Source organism: Sinocyclocheilus anshuiensis, unplaced genomic scaffold (genome assembly GCF_001515605.1).
Source record: "Sinocyclocheilus anshuiensis isolate Anshui unplaced genomic scaffold, SAMN03320099.WGS_v1.1 scaffold374, whole genome shotgun sequence".
Classification (NCBI taxonomy): domain Eukaryota; kingdom Metazoa; phylum Chordata; class Actinopteri; order Cypriniformes; family Cyprinidae; genus Sinocyclocheilus; species Sinocyclocheilus anshuiensis.
Window position 1 is genome coordinate 160,705 of NW_015546051.1, and position 19,738 is coordinate 180,442.

Sequence of the window (19,738 nt, forward strand, 5' to 3'; positions counted from 1 at the left end):
CTTTCTCTGCCTTTTTGCCTTTCTTCTGTGATGGTGTAGCCTTGTACACATTGGCAAAGGGAAGTAATAATAACCAGTTTTATCCTACATTATTTTCCATTTAATGTTGTTTCACTTGAAAAAAAAAGACACTTTATGGAAGTGCAATTGTTTTATTGTCTTTAAATTATTGTTCAATTCAACTTTATCTCTATCAACAGCATCTGTGATATGTGACATGCAATAAAATGAATGCACTTATAATGGAAATCTATGAGGCAGTCCAGATGTTCAGCACTTTGAGTTTTCAAGGCATCTGTCCCCATTTTTGTTGGGGTGTATAACTTAAAACTTAAAGCACAAAAGCATGAAATAAGATTTCCAGTTTTCAGTAAATGTGTCTTCATTATTCTTTTATGCTCTCTGTCAAAGATATTTCTTATTCCGGTCATGAGTCTAAGCAATTACTTTTTTTAATATTTAATTTAGTCAGTGTAACACAGACTGAGTGAAATTGTGTGGGTGCACGTTTGGTGTTGTTTGAAACATTTTTGGATGGAATACATTATTAATATTTTGAAATGGATAAATAATTCTGCCTGGAATTGTTCATGTAGTGGCTCATCGGTTTTGGTGCGCGTGTTTATATGGGGCAAATGTGTGTCATTGTCTCGAAGGAGCTCAAAGCAATCAGTGGTGTTGACTTGCTGTGCAGCTCTGCATTCTGACGAGCTGAAGAACGTCTCTAGAAAGTGGACAACCAGTTCACATCTAGTGGACACCATAAAGATTTAAGTAAATAATAACAGAAAGGTCATTTTTGGCTGAATTATATCTTTAAGACCATTATATCTAAGCATTTTGGTGGATAGATGGATCCATGTGTTTATTTGATCCCTCAATTGATACTTTGTCCATCATAATCATATAAAGAAATAAAAGAGTATAGTTTATTGTAATGTGACTGATTTATCTTCACCTTCTGATTAGGTTTGTCTCCAGTATCTTTTTGGGTTCCTTAACCACACTCTGCTCCAGATATAAGATCAAACTGGACTCGGATGGAATCCAGTATGGAGGCCATGGCAGACTGGACCACAACACAGAGTTCTTCACGGAGCCAATGGAATTCAACAATCTGCCCAACTCTATGTTGGTAAGCAAACTATACTATTTCTTACCATAAACATATAGTAACATTCAACGTTCATATGCTGACAGTCTGTTTTTCTTTGTCTTTGCTGATTGTGGTGGACAATATGTGAAGATATTTGTTAAATGGAGCTCAGAGTGCTACAAGTGCACATTAAAAACAATACCAGTAAAATGTCTCAATACCAATTTTAATACCACAGCAAAAACTATTAAGCTATTAAACCTGCCCTTTAATTATATTAATACAAATATACAAATTAAATTAAAATAATGGAATGTAGCCTTTAAGCATTTCTCATTAAGTAAACATTGCCCAAGTAATTAAAAACGAGTAATCAAATTCTCATTTAATTACTCAAGTAGACATTCAATAATCAAATAAAGATTAAAGAATCACATTAAAAGAACTTGATCAAATTAAAACAACAAAACAAATATGCAAATGAAGTAAACAGTGGTGTTCAGTTATCTATAGTACTGTATCAGTAGCAGTACTGTATCAGGTATTCGAGTAAACATTCACAGAAATGAAATGAAATTTACTTAAAGAGTTGGCATAGTCTTCACTATTGATTATTTTATAAAATAAATGAATACCGCTCCGATGCTGTTGGAGTTTGACTAAAAGGCAAGTCTATAATTAAGATATATACAGTTTATTTTTTCTTCTTCTTTTTAAAACAGTTGTTTGATTAATTTTAATGACATAATAGACATTTACACCAGTTGTTCTTAACCTGAGGCCTGCAGCCCACTACGGAGGCTCATCAAAGTTCTAAGGGAGCCTCAAGATGACTTTATTTATTATTATTTATATTAAAATAAGCCAAAACACATAAAAATCGTTTGGACTCTCATTCTGACGGCACCCATTCACTACAGAGGTAATTCAAAATTTCTCCAAATCTGTTGTGATGAAGAAGCAAACTCATCTACATCTTAGATGGTCTAAGAGTGCATACATTTCAGCAAATTTACATTTTTGGGTGAGTTATTCCTTTAAATGTGATTTCTATACCTGAAAATCTTTGTACCACAAATGCATCCTGAGAGATTTTTTTTTCTTTTTTATTGTTTTACTTTCCTGCATTAGCATAGATTTACATTTACATTTACATTTAATAATTTAGCAGACACTTTTATCCAAAGCGACTTTCAAATGAGGAGAACAATAGAAGCAATCAGACCAACAAGAGGGCAACAGTATACAAGTGCTGTGACAAGTCTCAGTTAGTCTAGCACAGTACACATAGCAAAAAAAAAAATTAGTATATTAAATTAGAAAAAAATTAATAGAATAGAATAGGTAAGTGCTAGTATTAATTGGTCAGGTGCTGACAAAAAAAAAGGGGTCTTTAGATGTTTTTTTTTGTTTTGTTTTTTGGCTAAAGACTCGGCTGCTTGAATTGAAATAGGCAGTTTGTTCCACTAGCTAGGAACAGTCCAGGAAAACCCGTGAGAGTGATTTTGTGCCTCTTTGGGATGGCACCACGAGGCGTCGTTCCCTTGCAGAATGCAAGCTTCTGGAGGGCACATAAGTCTGAACTAGCAAGTTTAGGTATATTGGTGCAGAGCTAGTGGTTGTCTTGTAGGCAAACATCAGTACCTTGAATTTGATGCGAGCAGCTATTGGCAGCCGGTGCAAACTGATGCGGTGTGACGTTGGCTTTCTTTGGCTCATTGAAGACCACTCTCGCTGCTGCATTCTGGATCAGTTGCAGAGGCTTGCTATTTCATGCCGGAAGGCCCGCCAAGAGACTAATACAATAGTCCAGTCTGTAGAGAACAAGAGCTTGGACAAGGAGTTGTGTAGCCTGCTCTGATAGGAAGGGTCTAATCTTCCTAATGTTGTATAAGGCAAATCTGCAGGACCAGGCTGTTGTAGCAATATGGTCTGTGAAGCTTAACTGATCATCAATCACAACTCCAAGGTTCCTGGCTGTCCTGAAAGGAGGTATGGTTGAGAACTCCAAGGTTCCTGGATGTCCTGGAAGGAGTTATGATTGACAAGCATAGCTGTATAGAGAAGTTGTGATGAAGTGCTGGGTTGGCTGAGACCACGAGCAGTTCTGTCTTAGCAAGGCTGAGTTGAAGGTGTTGGTCATTCATCCAGCCAGAAATGTCTTTTAGACAGGCTGCAATGCAAACAGCTACCGTCGGATCATCTGGTTGGAATGAGAAGTAGAGTTGAGTGTCATCAGCATAGCAGTGATGGGAAAATCCATGTTTCTGAATGAAAGATCCTAATGATGACATGTAGATGGAGAAAAGAAGTGGTCCAAGCACTGAGCCCTGAGGAATACCAGTAGCAAGAAGTTGTGACTTAGAAACCTTACCCTTCTAAGACACCCTGAAGGACCTACCTGCGAGGTAAGACTTGAACCACTGGAGTGCGATTCCTGAGATGCCCATTTTCATGAGGGTGGACAGGAGGGTCTGGAGGTTAACCGTGTCAAAAGCAGCAGGCAGATCCAGCAAGATTAGTACTAAGGATTTGGAAGCTGCTCTTGCCAGTCTCAGGGCTTCAGTAACTGAAAGCAGGGCAGTCTCAGTTGAGTGGCCACTTTTGAAGCCAGATTGGTTGTTGTCCAGGAGGTTGTTCTGTGTGAGAAACATTGAGAGTTGGTTGAACACAACTCGCTCAAGTGTCTTAGCAATGAATGGAAGAAGTGATACCGGTCTGTAGTTTTCTAAAAGTGCTGGATTTAGAGAGAGTTTCTTAAGCAGTGGGGTTATCCGAGTAGGGTTGGGCCGATAGACGATGCCATCGTCCATCGCCGGGCACCAGGGAGCCGCTATAATGCCTGGCATTGAAACTGCTTTTGAATGCGCGATCTCTTTTTAGTTTCACTTTCACTTTCGAGATTCGCGATTGCACGTACTCTGTTAGCGGCAGTACTTACCACACATTTTGCAAATCATTCGCCATCGTCCTCAGTCTCTCCTAACTCTGTTTATGTGGTGAAATAAACAGAAAGTGACATTTTATGTTGCTACTGTAATTTAACAGGCAACCGTTAACAATCGTTATTTGTTTTCCGTGCCTTTCTGAATACGGATTCACGCTTCGGGCAAATCGGGTAGGTAAAATTAGGGGTAAATCAGTGCTCGGTCACATGAGTAACAATCATGTAGTGTGAATATTTTGTAGACATCGCCCAACCCTATATCCGAGCCTGCCTAAATGCTGTGGGAAAAGTATCAGTGTGAAGAGAGTTGTTGATAATGTGAGTGAGTGCATGTATAACTGGAGAAGAAATGGCCTGAAGGAGGTGAGTGGGGATAGGATCAAGCGAACAGGTAGTAGGATGATTGGAAAGGATAAGTTTGGAAATATCTGCCTCCAAGAGTGAAGAGAAGAATGAGAGAGAGTGTGTATTTTTAGTTATGATGTGTTTGTCAGTTTGTGGTGTGGAGAATTGTGTGCTGACGATTGTTTTATTTATGAAGAATATTGCAAAGTTGTCAGCTGTAAGAGTTGATGAAGGAGGACAGAGAAGAGAAGGTTTTAAAAAGTGTGCGAGAGTCAGAACGATAATGTTAATTTTGTTGTGGTAGTATGTCGTTTTTGCAGTGGAGACATTTGCAGAGAAGGAAGAGAGGAGTGATTGATACGAACTAGGGATGCACGATACCACTTTTTCCAGTACTCGCCCAATACCGATACTTTTATTTTTGGTACTTGCCGATACCGAGTACCTTTTTAAAATATTGGCCGATACCAGTATCGGTATCGGTGCATCCCTAATACGAACTAAGGTCAGTAGAGTTTTTTGATTTGCGCCACTTCCTATCTGCAGCCCTGAGCCTAGAGCGATGTTCACAGAGAACATCGGACAGCCAGGGGTCAGAGGGGGTGGTGCGTGCTGGTCTGGATGAAAGGGGGCAAAAGTTGTCTAAGCAAGATGTTAGAGTGGAGCAAAGATTAGTGGTTAAAGGTTTTAAAGGTGGTTAAGGTTTTAAGTGATTAAAGGTTAGTGTCCGGTGCTGAAAACTGGGAGGGTGGAGGAAGTGAGGATGAAACCATAGAGGATAGGTAAGAGGTAGAGAATGAGCATAGGTTATGCCGAAATGTGACCTGCGGAGGAGTGTGTATTGTGTCAGGAGTCAGTTTGAGGTTAAAAGTAAAAGTGATGAGGAAATGGTCTGAGGTGTGCAACAGAATAACTAAAGTGTTGTCAGTGGCGCAATAGCGTGTATAGATAAGGTCCAATTGGTTACCTGATTTGTGATTAGCTGTAGTAGACACTTGCTTGAGGTCAAATGAGGCAAGCAGAGTGTTGAAGTCAGCAGCCTGTGGTTTATCTAGGTGGATGTTGAAGCCCCCAAAGTGATGAGGAAATGGTCTGAGGTGTGCAACAGAATAACTAAAGTGTTGTCAGTGGCGCAATAGCGTGTATAGATAAGGTCCAATTGGTTACCTGATTTGTGATTAGCTGTAGTAGACACTTGCTTGAGGTCAAATGAGGCAAGCAGAGTGTTGAAGTCAGCAGCCTGGGGTTTTTATAGGTGGATGTTGAAGTCACCGAGTAGTACCAGAGCGGTATTGTCCTCAGTGAAGTTAGAGTGTAACATCCAACTCCTCCAATAAATTACCTAGTTGACCTGGGGGACGATAAACAACTACAAAGTGGATTTTAACCGGGTGGGTAATAGTCAGGGCCGTCCTTAGGGGGGTGCAACTGGTGTGGTCGCACTGGGCCCCGCGGCGAATGGACCGAGGGGCCCCCCCCCCCAAAAAACTCCCCCCAGAAACGCGATCGCCAATGGACCGGTCGTGAACAGACCGAGGAGGAACCGCCTCCCCACCCCCGGAACGCGATCACGAAAGGACCGAGGGGGGCCACGCTCCCTACTTCGCACCGGGCCCTGCGTCATCTAAGGCTGGCCCTGGTAATAGTTATTGCGTTTGATTCAAATGAACTGTTGCCAGTTAGAGATGGTAAAGGATCAAATGTCCATTCATTTGAGATAAGCATACCAGTGCCTCCACCCCTCCCAATCGGGCGAGGGGTGTGGGAAAAAGTGAAATTAGTGGAGAGGGCTGCAGGAGTGGCAGTGTCCTCAGGTTTGATCCAGGTCTCAGTTAGGGCCATGAGGTTTAGACATGAATGAGTAGCAATAGATCAAATAAAGTCTGCTTTGCTTACAGTAGACTGGCACTTCCAGAGACCAATTGGAATAGAGAGTAAAGTAGTAGAGGACATAGGGACAGTACGCAGATTGTTAGGACTGCGCTGCCTCCAGAGCACGATTTACCAGTGTTAGTAGTAATAGTAGAGATTTGAAAGCACATATTGAGTACAACTGATTAAAGCAAGGAGATGAGAACAGGCTGTACAAAAGTAAAGAAAGTGGAAAAAAGCAATATTCAAATGCCTTGTCAGTGTTCTTGCTCTGTGGCAGGGGCGCTAGGTCTTTGACAGGGGGAGCTGGGCAATTACTAATAATAGCCTAGTAAATATGAACAAAATAGGTTATTTATTTTTTATATAAATAATAAAATAAATATGGGGAAAACTTGCCCACTCGATTTTTTATATTTTATTACATATTATTTGACTCATCACAATTTAATTAAAATGTTTCATTGTATAAAATTACGTAGATCAGTCAGTTCCCAAAGATTGTTTGCATAAGCCTAGACATTCACTGAACAAGCATTTCACACCAAGTGTTTAAGCGGAGTGTGGAAGCTAAAATAGGCTATTATAGTGCGCTTATGACATGGAGGCACCCGCGCAATCTCTTGCATTTTTTTTCCTGTAGAAAGAGCTTAAAATACTCCGTTATTTTTGGTCATACAGATAAGACTAATCATTCGCTTTTATTTGTGTACACAGTACACTCACAATAATACCAAAATGTTATATGCTTTTGTAAATAGAGAAGGATGCGCTTTCTGCTGCCCCGGTCTCCGTGAACTGACGTGTCACAGGAATCGGTTACTTTCCTCACAGACATAAGAAATAAATCTATAGAAAGCTTGAAATGTCAACTATTAAACGAACCAATTCAAATAATACATTATACTGCGGCGGTGGCGAGTCATCGTCAGCAACTTCATCTTTGCAGCCGACACTGATATGACTCAAAAAGCAGTTTACTAATAAATCATTAAAACGTCGTCTTTTTCCCTGACACAATAATAATCTTTTGCCGGTGCATTGCAGCATGCTTTATGCGCGAGCTTGAGCGTGGAATAGGCTAAATTGTGCCTATATATTAAATGATGGTTTAGTAGGCCATTATATTAATTACTTTAATATAAACGTGTGACTAGTTGACTAGAAAAATCGAGGCCTAGTTACTTGGCACAAGGAACCGCTCCATTTTTAAAATGCTTTGACATTAGGAACAGTGCGACAATAGGTACAAATCACGTCACGTAATTGCATTGCATTAGTTATGCATGCATCATGAGTCAAATGTTATTTCATTTTTTGTTTTTATTTTAAACTTATTTATTAAATATAATATATTAAGTTTTTGCTTTCAGGAAAACATGTGTGGGGGTGCTATGGGGGTGCTTTGGTTTTTCTTGGGGGTGCTGAAGCACCTGCTAGCCCCTCCCTAGCGCCGCCCATGCTCGGTGGAGCTGCACGGTAGAGTCGCTGGTCTTTACTCGTTGGTCTTCACACGAGGGCAGCCACGGTCAACTATCCAATTATATACTTGCCTGATACCTCGTTATTGAATTCAGCAGGCTACGCCTTACTACTTAGCAAACCGAAACTGAAAAAACACACGATACACATGAGAACAAACGAGACTCCAGCACGCGTTTACCGCGGTAAACACAGTAAGCAAAAAAATGTTTCCTAGCAACGACAGCAGTGCTCAAATCTAATGAGAAGAAAAAACAAAACACTCACAAGCTGATGTCCTCATCTGTTGATCATCTTCTGCAGACAAAACACATTCTGTGTTTGAAAACTGAAAGAGCTTTCATTGAAGCACAAGGCAAGACTCTGTGATTGAACTGGAGCAATGTACAACATTTTAAAGCTTGCATTACTAGAATAATGCATGCACACATTTCAAACCACGCAGTCCCTATGTAATGTTCCTGTTCTTTAGGCTCCTTTTATGTATTAGGCTCTTTATCAGAGCAGTAATAAATATTACAAGTGCAACACTATCTATAGTAGTCATAATTCAGTTAATCTAGCGAGTCACGTGTCTCCATCAGATAAGTTCTTCTATCTCTTGGGTTACAGCTGTCATATCGTGTATTCTCTTTCCAGAGGCCTTATTGAAATTAAATGCGTAGCTTGAAATTTTAAAACCCCGGTTCAGGCCGCAGCTCGTGATCTTCATTCCTCCCTCGCTTCTGAGCACTCCCCCATTTTTCTAGTATTTTCTTTGTCACCCCCCTCATCTCCTTACCTGACGGCCTGCTGACAATTTAATAAGATCCATAAAAATTCAAAAGCAAACTTTACGTTTTGCTGACTTGTCCTGTTGTCATCATAATTTAGTAATTGTTAAGCAGAGCGTGCGGATCTCGAGCTTGTAGGTAAAAGGTGCTGAAATAAAGATGTGCAGAACTGTTGTTTGTTTGCTTGGGTTTGTTTAGGTGTGTGACAGCTTGGGACCAAATTAATAGACTGAATTCATGAACACAATAAATCCACCTTCATGTGGTTGACTTACAGTACTTTTTTTCTGTGGAGCACAACAGGCGATATTTTGAAGAATATTCATGCTGCTCTTTTCCCTACAATGAATACAAAGATCACATAGACACCAAAAATGATTTAGGGGCTTACACACTAGGAATGGGGATTTTGATTCATTTCAGTGACTCAAATCTTTTGAACTAGTTCACAATAATTAAATAAATATTAAAAACAAATTATTTTAGCTAGTTGCCAAGGCAACATTTTTCGTTTTCATTCAGTTTAACTTGATATACTAAAATTACTACAATTAAAACTGAAATAAAATTAGTTATCTACATAAAACAAAAAAAATAAAAAGACAAAAACAAACAAAATCACAAAACTTTACTAAAACTTAAAAAAAAAATGATTTACTTTAAAATTAAAATTAAAAAAAATAAAACCCAATTAATTTTTATAAAAAACTATAATGTAATCTCAAGGATACTAAAATAGCACTGGTTATGAGTCATTTAATCATTTACTCTACTCTTTTTAATAACCGAGTCCACTGAATTTAGTCTCATTATTAATTGTCTAGATCTACTAAAACATTTTTATACACTGTACACATTCGAAAACAACATGTCTTATTCAGTGCCACTCAAATTCTTATTCAGTTTTAAAACACTGACTCATTGAGTGAAAGTGTGGGTTCGTTAAATAGGTCTAACCAGTGAATGCTTCTGCACAAGCCAAATGTGAGTCTTAAATTACTCATGCTAGCAGTCGTAATGTTTTATCTGATATAGCAGCAGGTGCTCCGATACTGTAACATGCATCTAGTAAAGCTGCATTATTTATGAACTGTATTATTTTCATACTATTAAACTTACTCTGGAAGACTTCGGGTTGAAGAGATCTCAAGGCCTTTACAGAAAATAGGACCGAAACGCTGAGCTAAATACATAATTCAGAAAAATCGACTTGATGGTTTAAGTTTTTTATGCAATAATATTCAGAGTGTCAAGGATATAATAAGTGCTGGAGGTTTACTTATTAGTGCTGCTTACTTCATACAGAAAATGTAGTTGTGTTAAAGCACTGTATTGAGATTTAGTCTTCTCATTGCATATGAATATGATTGCATTACTGCTAACTTGTAGACAGATGTATGTTGTGGTTCTGAAGTTGAATTGATGTGACCCAGACTCTGTGAAATTGATAGGGATATAGTCTGAATATACACTGATCCATTTAATGCATATCCAAATATCTGCAACATAGAATCTGCATTTTATCATCTTATACAGCAAGATACAGCAAGAATAGCCTCATTTTAGATGTCAGAAATAAAAGCATTTTAATTGTCATATTTTGATGTTTACATATTAGATATGCTTCCTTTAGTTAAATTTAAGACATCTAACAATCAAATAATTTAGTAAGGTTGACGTTAGTTAGTTAGTTAGTTAGTTAGTTAGTTAGTTAGTTAGTTAGTTAGTTAGTTTATTTTATTATTTATTTAGTATTATTTTATTTTAAAAATATTTTTATTTTTCCACATTTTAAAATTTTCCTTTAGTTAAATTTAAGACATCTAAAAATCAAATAATTTAGTAAGGTTGACGTTAGTTAGTTAGTTAGTTAGTTTATTTTATTATTTATTTAGTATTATTTTATTTTAAAAATATTTTTATTTTTCCACATTTTAAAATTACTTACCAGTGTTGTTATTGTTAACTAAAACAACAACTATTTCAAATAAAATTAAATAAAAAAATAAAATATTAGATGAAACACAGAAACTTAATACATAAACTTAATATGCTTGGATGAAAATTAGAAATGTTGTCCTGGCAACTAACTGAAATTTAGTTTATCTTGAAGTGCTAAATTTACAAAAACCTAAATAAAAATAAATAAAAGCTAAATCGAAATATTAAAAAAAAAATGACAAAAGCTCAAAGCAAAATTACTAAAACTTAAACTAAAAATGAAACTGAAAATAAAAATAAAATAATTTTATTCAAAATATTACTAAATTCTATAATAGTATATAAATGATCAAGTATCACTAATGCTTAAGATGTAGTGCTTTTAATGAGGCTAAAATAATTGATAGATTTTTCATGTGTAAACCCCATCTTAAATTCATCTCTAAATTCATCATCTCTACAAGCTCAGCTGCTACAGTTATCAAAGCAGTCTTTGGACAAATTTACCACCTTCAATAATATATATTTTGAAAAAATGCATTCAGTTCCATGCGGTTGCATGCCATAGCTATTTCCAAGCACAACACTGCGTCTTAAGCGCACAAACCTTTGGGTCTTGTGGATCCTAATGACACAGGGCTTCTAATTAGTATAGCTCAGAGTTGGTCAGTTTTTAAAGTATGTAGTTTGCAGCACATCCCTAGCTTCTATTTTTAACTGTACTTTCACCCTCATCTAAAGTACATTGAGTTCTGCGCAAGACTTTCTGCTCCCTGTGCAGAACCTTCTCTTTTATCTCCTCTGGAAGCCCCAGCTGTATTAAGACAGCCTTCATCAATGAAACCCCCAAAATTACACATTCTCTTTTTTCTTTCTTTGCAGCACTTTATTAATGCAGAAAGCAATATATCGCTCCCCACCCACAACGCAAACGCAAAGTTGATTTTAACAAGACCAGTAGCATTCCCAGCAGGGAATAAAGCAAGACTTGTACAGACAACAGAGCAGTATTTGGCGACGATTTCTCTCTGATATTTGTCTTTTTTTCCGCAACTCAGAGCTGACACGCCTGCATAAGATCGAAATTAATCATTGTGATCGTTGGCAGGTGCCACGGTAAGGTCCCTTTCTGCGCAATTTTTCTCCATGATTTATTTAAGGGCCGCAGCTTCAAAGTCGGCGCGGGTGCACACATAAACTTTTCCTCCCTCTTTCCTGTTTCTTCTCTTTAATGGGTCCATCAGCTCACCACCTCCGTTTCCATGAGTGACAATAAACTCTCATTTGCTGTCTGAAGGCGTTGCACAGGCTGACACGCGGCGCGCTCTTAAAGTGACGCATTCTGCAGAATCAGGTATGCGGCGTCTGACTGCGGAGGCGCAGAGCGAGTGAAAAATACTACCCTTTCACTTTGCAATCATGAACAAATATGAATTTCTTGCCCCAAGCATCAATTTGGTGCAAACTTTGTCTGCTCTTTTACGTCTGTTTCCTAAAGTTTTGCATATGAAATGGATTGTTTGAATTCCACTGATATTCATGAGACCCTAATTACGAAATTCCTGCGAATCGCCCCTTTTGAGGTTTTCCGGAGCTAACAAGACTGCTTAGCTCTCCCCCATCAGAAACATGAAATTCGGTAAATTAGAATACGAATAATGTCCGGCAGTGAACTTTCTAGTTGTTCAACACATCTCTAAGCATGTAATAGATTGTATAATTTGCAGTTTTGCATTATTTATGCTTTTAAATTCAACCTTATTATTTATTCAACTCTAAAAAAGTTTTTAGCTCTTAGAGTTTGTCTTTGAAGAAAACTCCCACAATCTCCAGACTGATTTTACTGTTTATAAGAATTACTTTGAAATGAGATTTCATTAGTGAACTACATTTTACATTTTCTGAAGAAAATGTGAGTGATGGTCCAAGTCAAAAAAAGCCCACAACCAATTATTTGTTATATTCTGGTCCCTAAATACAGCTCAGGGTCCTATTTCTAGGATTGTTGGCAAATTTATGAAAATTATTTCATTATTTACTCCATTAAGTTTAATCATGTTATTCCAAATCATGTTGTTGTTGTTTTTTTTTCGAAGAGAACAAAAGAAGTTTAGTAGAATCTCCAAGCTGCTCTTTTCTACACAATGAAAGTGGCTGTCTCCAAAAAAGAAAAAAGCAACATACAACATCATAAAAGTATGACAGAATATGACTAAATTTAAAGGGGTCATATAATGCTACATGCACTTTTACAAGTTGTTTGAACTGAAATGTGTGTTGGCAGTGTGTGTACACAACCACCCTAAAATGATAAAAATCCACCCAGTGCCCCTCCCACGATAGTTTGATTGACAGTAGCGTTTCAGCACAGACTGGACTGGCGTCTTACCTTAGCTCCGCCCTGAGTGAGCTGTCATCAGTCCTCCATTGTTTCACCGCCGGAGCAGATGTAGACAAGAATGACTCCTAAGCGATTGAGGTGTTCTGTTGTTGTATGTAATAATGAACACAGCAGTCGTCATTTACTCCCGACATCTGAGCCGCTGAAGACGCAGTGGATTACGTTTGTTTTTGAAGGGAATGCGCCCCCATCTACATAAATGCGTCTATGTTCGCGCGAATCATTCGTGATCCAGCTTCACCGACAGAAGAAGTGAGTGTAAGGTTTTATTAACGAATCTTTGCAAATCGCCTTTCCTAATAATGTGCTAATTAGCAAGTTTCACGATGAATGCGGCTAAAGTAAACAGTCTCTCTGCGAGCGGCTCGGAAGAGAGGGGCGGGGTCAGCAGAGCTCATTAACATTTAAAGGAAAATGCTACAAATCTACATGCTCTGAAAAGAGCTGTTTTTGACAGGGTAAAAAAGGTGTTTTTTACACTACCATTGAGAAATTTTAACCAAACTATGTTACAGACTTTCCATTAAGACCCTAAAGAATCATATCAACTTGTGGAAAATGGACATCCTATGACCCCTTTAAGTCATTTTTCTTTGGAAATCATTATTAATTTTCATTGTATGGAATTGAGCAGTTTGGACATCCAGCTATACATGTCTCTTCTTATGTTTCATGAAATAAAGTATGTTAAACCAGTAAGGAAAGTCAAATAAGGGTGATTAAATGACAGAATATTATTTTTTGGATGAACTATTCCTTTAAGAACACTCTTTGATGGCTTATTTTGTTAAGTAAAGGCCTGTTCACGCAAAGGCATATGTTTGGCGTGAATATTCAGCATAAACATTTTAATTTGAATAAACACGTTCACGTTCTGTTCAGATTGACAAACATTTGTATGCTGTCAATGCAACAGAATTTTATTATTTTAAGAGATGTTCTGATCTCTTTTCCATTGCACTGTGAAGAAAGCTGGCCAGCCAATACGATTAGCACTTTTGGTTGAACATATATATTAAAATGTATTATATTATTTATTACATATTTTTAAAATCGAACATTTTAGTGCTGTGTAATAGCTCAAAATGATTGTTAATATACAAAGCAACTATATACAGGAATATATTTTAATGTTTATTTACATGCTTTGATACAATACAGATATTTGAGTGACTCAGTTATTGATTTCACATATATTTTTTTGTTTCCACTATCCATACTTTGATGAACAATCATTAAGAGTTCAGCATCACCTGCATGTCAATCATTTGCCAGCATCTCACACTGAATTCTTTTCATAGTCATTTAAAAAAAGACACATTTCATTACCTTCCAAACGTTCGCTTACTAGTTGCCTTTTTATCTCAAATTGATGGATTTAATTACATTCTGCTGGATGTGTAAGTGTATCGTTTTTAGTTTAGTCCAAGCTCCATAAATCAGTATCCAGCTGAAGTTTCTTGCTCTGCTTCAGTCAAGAAGCACTTGAAAAGCAGGGACGAGATAAGAGACAGGTGTGTGTGAGTGTTTAGTCGGTGAGCGCATTCACCAGAGACCCGTGAACATGGATTTGAGGGGGAGAAAGAGGCAGTGGATTGTTTTGGAGTGTTCTTGTTTTAAGGTTACACAATGTGCCCGTCTTCAGAAGGTCATCATAAGGCTCCGACATCTCTCCGAGGCGCGTGAACCTAGCTTGTTTTGCGCATGATCCGGCTCACCAGAACGTCAACCCGCTGGAGCGCCGTGCCCGAAAGCTCTTCTGATTCTTCCTCGAAACTCCGGACCTCACAAACCCGCTGTAGGGAAGCAATTCCCGATTCCACAAGATACTGTTCAAGGCAGAGTTCCTCTTGAGACTTTCTCGTACATCTTCAATTTGTTTATGCATCAAACGGCGGCCCTGTACCTTTCGTTCACTTTCCAAATTCTCTTTCATGCTGATCACAAAGAGAAGTTCTAATGATTTGCTGCCCTTGAAGCAGAAAGCGGCAAAGAACTATAAACCACATGTGCCATCAAGGCCTTCAAACACCTGCTATATGGCTCCTGCCAGCCTTTCCACAGCTCTTACAACAAGCCTTGAAATGTTGTCATTTTCAAAAAGTGTTTTTTGAGTATTTTACAGCCGGTTTGGAATAAAGTGGCACCAAATTGTGTTTTGACACTTAAATGTCTCATCACATTATGTAACAAAATATCAATTTAAGAGGCATCAGAGCCTCACAGAGTAACCACAAATGTAGTTCATCACATTAACTATAAAAACGATTCAGTGTTTCTCAACCACAAAGCGTCCTAAAGAAATGATTCAAGAAAAACGTCTACGCTTTGCACAGAATTCCCCATCAAAATTTCCTTTAACTCTGCTTTTCATGGAAAGCAGTTGTGCATTGTTAATTGCGTCAGGCTGAATTTTACAAATAAAGCACATCTATAATTAGCCTAATTTGCATAGAAAGGAGAAATAAATGGCAATTTAAATACAGTGTAGTGCCGTTTTAGCACATTTAGCACCAGAGGCACATTTCAGAAAGTATGTTTTGAGTATGTTAACCCTGAAATGATGGAAACTTTCCGTTTCAGAATGGAAGGCAAGTCAAACCCATTTCTGTAAGGAAAGTGTGCCTCGCTCTCACGCTCTCTCTGAGAATTTTTGTGTTGTATCTTTGGCAAAAACCCATCAAAGAGGAGTTTAGCATTCATCATATAACATTAATAGATACAACTTTTGATTTTAATAATGTGGTAGTAAATGTTGGAATCAACATTAACTAAGATCAATAAATGCTTTAGAAGTATTTTTCATTTTTAGTTTGTTAACTAATGTAGTTAACTAATGTTAACAAATGGCACCTTATTTTGAAGTGTTGCCTAAAATACTTCTACATTATTTAAATAATACATATCATTTAAAATACTTAATTAATTAGGCTTATTTTCCTTCATTATAATATCAGGCCATTGCATCACCTTAACATTTGTGTCTTTATGCCTTCAAAAAAATATAAAAATGAATCATGAAACAGAATATTAAAGTGCTGTATGAATTGCATTTTAATGTATTTTTAGTTATGCATCATGTCACTGACCCAGCAGTATGCATCCTCGTTTTAATCCAAGTGCAATTAATACCAATTGTATCTCAATTAAGTTTGAGTCCAAACCTTTGATCCTCATTGCATATTCTCGACCGAACGTTTAATCAAACACATCTCTATTCAAAAGCCAGAATCTAATTTGAAATCATCATATTTTATTAATGAGCTTCATATTGCATTGGTTGCAATAAGCAGCATGTGTGTGGCATGCCATTATAATGACATAAGAGACCCTGTTCTTTGTTAATCTGCTATTTGTCACCATTGTTTTACGCAGCTCTGGAAAGTAAATGTTGTTGACACACAATCATCATATTTTATTAATGAGCTTCATATTGCATTGGTTGCAATAAGCAGCATGTGTGTGGCGTGCCATTATAATGACATAAGAGACCTCTGCTGTTCTTTGTTAATCTGCTATTTGTCACCATTGTTTTACGCAGCTCTGGAAAGTAAATGTTGTTGACACACAGCGTGACGGTAGTTTTTGTCTAGGCAGGTGCGGTGATTCACTCTGGCTCTGTCTCTCGCCAGCGGTGCACTGCGGTTCTGTCTCTCCCCGCTGAGTCTCTTTAATTAGTCGCCGATGTCGGTTGTCAGTGTTGCAGCGGTGAGTTGCTGGGCTCCCGTGGCGCTGCGCCAGCGGAGGAATTCATAGCGAGCAAACATGTTCTGAGGTGTTCTCATTGGGCGAGGGAGGAGATATAGAGATGTGAGTCCTGAGGGAAGCTTCCTTACAGAGGAGTGATGCTCGATGAGTAGCAGACATGGGGCAGGGATCCACAACTGCAGTGTGAACATGCATATCCTTCATTCCTGTAGATGTTTGCTGCAGGAGAAACATGGTTCTGTGAAATAGAATGGATGGGGTTGGAAAGGTTAGATCATGTGTTGGGCCCACTAACAATGTTAAAAAAAAAGGTTTTCAAAGTGGTAAATGAATCAAAGATTATTGGAATATGCTTTACAAGAATATAGTAATAGTATACTTTCAAATTTAATGTCTATTTATTTTATTCATAAAAATAAAAATTCTGACAATGTTTTCTAACAAATTTAGTTTTTTTTTTTTTATCAGGATCTCATTTATTTGAAAATACATTTACAATGCAATTTATACAAATCGTGGCAATTCTATGATGAACACGTGTTTAATTGGATATTTTGGGAGGCATAAAGTCAAAAATGTCTATGTGTTACAACCTGATTTTATAATGAATAAAATGAAGTCTGATATATTGTAAGATTGACATTTTTGAAAAGAATAAACGAGTATTGTTGTTATTTCTTTAAGAAAGGCAGATAAGCAATTGTTGTTATTATTCAAATAGTTCAAATAATATTAATAATTTCTAAAATGTATGTTCTCTAAATTGAAGTTATGCGCAGCCAGCATGCAAAAACATGCAGGGGATAAAAAAAAGAAACAATATCATAGAGAGGACCACTGGAGACCATTATGACTGTGTCAAGATGTTTAAGTCTTTAAAATATAAAATAATTTGATCTTTTTATGAAACTTCAAGGTTAGTTCAGGTTGTAAAATGTCATGTGACTCCCCAAAAACTTGATAATATGGTATAAATAATTTGTGATATCTGTAAAAACAAACTTCAACATTTTTGAAAATAATTAATTTGTGCACACTTCCATTAATTCATATAAAGGAAAATATCACTTTTTTTTTTTAAATAGGTTACATCAAATTTTATGTATAATTTAAGTCTTGAAAAAGTTTTGAAAAACCATAAGAAACCAACTTGAATACAAATATTACATTTCTGAAAAAAAAAAAAAAAAAATGTAGCCCATTTTAGCATGCAAAAACATGCAGGGGATAAAAAAAAGAAACAATATCATAGAGAGGACCACTGGAGACCATTATGACTGTGTCAAGATGTTTAAGTCTTTAAAATATAAAATAATTTGATCTTTTTATGAAACTTCAAGGTTAGTTCAGGTTGTAAAATGTCATGTGACTCCCCAAAAACTTGATAATATGGTATAAATAATTTGTGATATGTGTAAAAACAAACTTCAACATTTTTGAAAATAATTAATTTGTGCACACTTCCATGAATTCATATAAAGGAAAATATCACTTTTTTTTTTTTTAATAGGTTACATCAAATTTTATGTATAATTTAAGTCTTGAAAAGTTTTGAAAAACCATAAGAAACCAGCTTGAATACAAATATTACATTTCTGAAAAAAAATTAAAAAAAACGTAGCACATGTTTGTAACTAGATTTCTAGAGATTTTTCATTTATTTTTTCTTGACCTCTATCATTACCCCATTTAGTGTTGTCAAAATCATTTAGTGCATGTAAACTTTTCACATATATCTGCTGTATGCTGGCATGAGGGCAGCGTTTTACTCTGTAACATGTCAGCTCAGAAAGTAAACAACTGTTAATCTTAAAATAAATTTAAAACCTTTTCATTTTTAATGTACAGCTCAATTGGGCTCAAGTCTTATTTCGCGATATTTAAAGGGATAGTTCACCTAAAAATGAAAATTCTGTCATTAATTACCTTCATGTCATTCCAAACCTGTAAGACCTTTGTTCACCTTCAGAACACAAAATAAGATATTTTTGATGAAATCCGAGAGCTTTCTGACCCTGCATAGACAGCAACGGAACTACCACGTTCAATGCCCAGAAAGGTAGTAACGACATCGTAAAAATAGTCCATGTGACATCAGTGGTTCAACCATAATGTTATGAAGCTGTTCTTTTTTTTTGTGCGCAAAGAAAACTAACTAAATAAAGACTTTATTCAACAATTTCTTCTCTTCCGTATGTCTTCCGCTTTCACGAGATTACTACAGTGCTTGCGTATGGTGCTGCTGAGGCAGGAGCCGGCGTTCTGACGTAGAACACGCATGCGCTGCACCTTGTTTACGAGCAGAGGAAGACGCATGCTGTACATAAAACAGTCTTCGTAAGCATGTCTTTACATTTCAACAGAGTGGATGACTTGCAATTTTTTGCCCAGCCTTACTTATTCGAACTCTTTATCGAATATGCAGACGATGAACTAATAGAGATGAACGTTCTACGTCAGAACACCGGCTGCTGCGTCAGCAGCTTCACACATATGTGTCGTGGTACTGTCGTGAACGCGCGTCAAAGACTGACACGGAAGAGAAGAAATCATTGAATAAAGTCGTTATTTTTGCTTTCTTTGCACACAAAAAGTATTCTCGTAACTTCATTAAATTACGGTTGAACCACTGATGTCAAGTGTTGGGCAAGTTACTCTGAAAATATAATCAAATTACCGATTACTGATTACTCCTTTTAAAAGTAATCACGTTACTGTTCTGATTACTTTATTTCAAAAGTAATTATTAATTATTAATTTTACTAGTTACATTACTTTTTCTCCATGAAATTTATGAAATCCCAGCATACACGCTCCCGATAAATATTTGTTATTAAAGCATCAACATTCACAGAACACTGTTATTTTTAACTAAAGCAAGCGGCTGCTGCGTGCATGGTTTGGCATGGCAGAATGGCAGCAAAAGTGCTGCATTTAAAATCTCTAAAAGACATCTCAGTTCATCGCAATCTCACAAATATCTGTTATAACACAATAAATATATGCATAATGAATCTTTCATAATGTCTACAATTCGTGTGTTATAATGAGAGGATTCGTGAGCATGCAAATTTCAGCACTGCATTGCTCAACGCTGCAAACACGTGTTTATAGCCTAAATAGAAACTCTGCATACGCTTGCACCTGTTAATCGTTTATATTTTATATTAGTT

The 19,738-nt window shown here is 36.9% G+C and overlaps 1 protein-coding gene across 1 annotated transcript in view; it reads left to right on the forward strand.

The window, feature by feature from the left end:
* Positions 1 to 19,738, forward strand: part of gbe1b (glucan (1,4-alpha-), branching enzyme 1b) — a 151,075-nt gene that overhangs the window by 128,973 nt on the left and 2,364 nt on the right. The window contains exon 15 of the mRNA XM_016500375.1: positions 1,018 to 1,135. Within this exon, the coding sequence (XP_016355861.1) occupies positions 1,018 to 1,135 (118 nt within the window). The remainder of the gene's footprint in view (positions 1 to 1,017; positions 1,136 to 19,738) is intronic.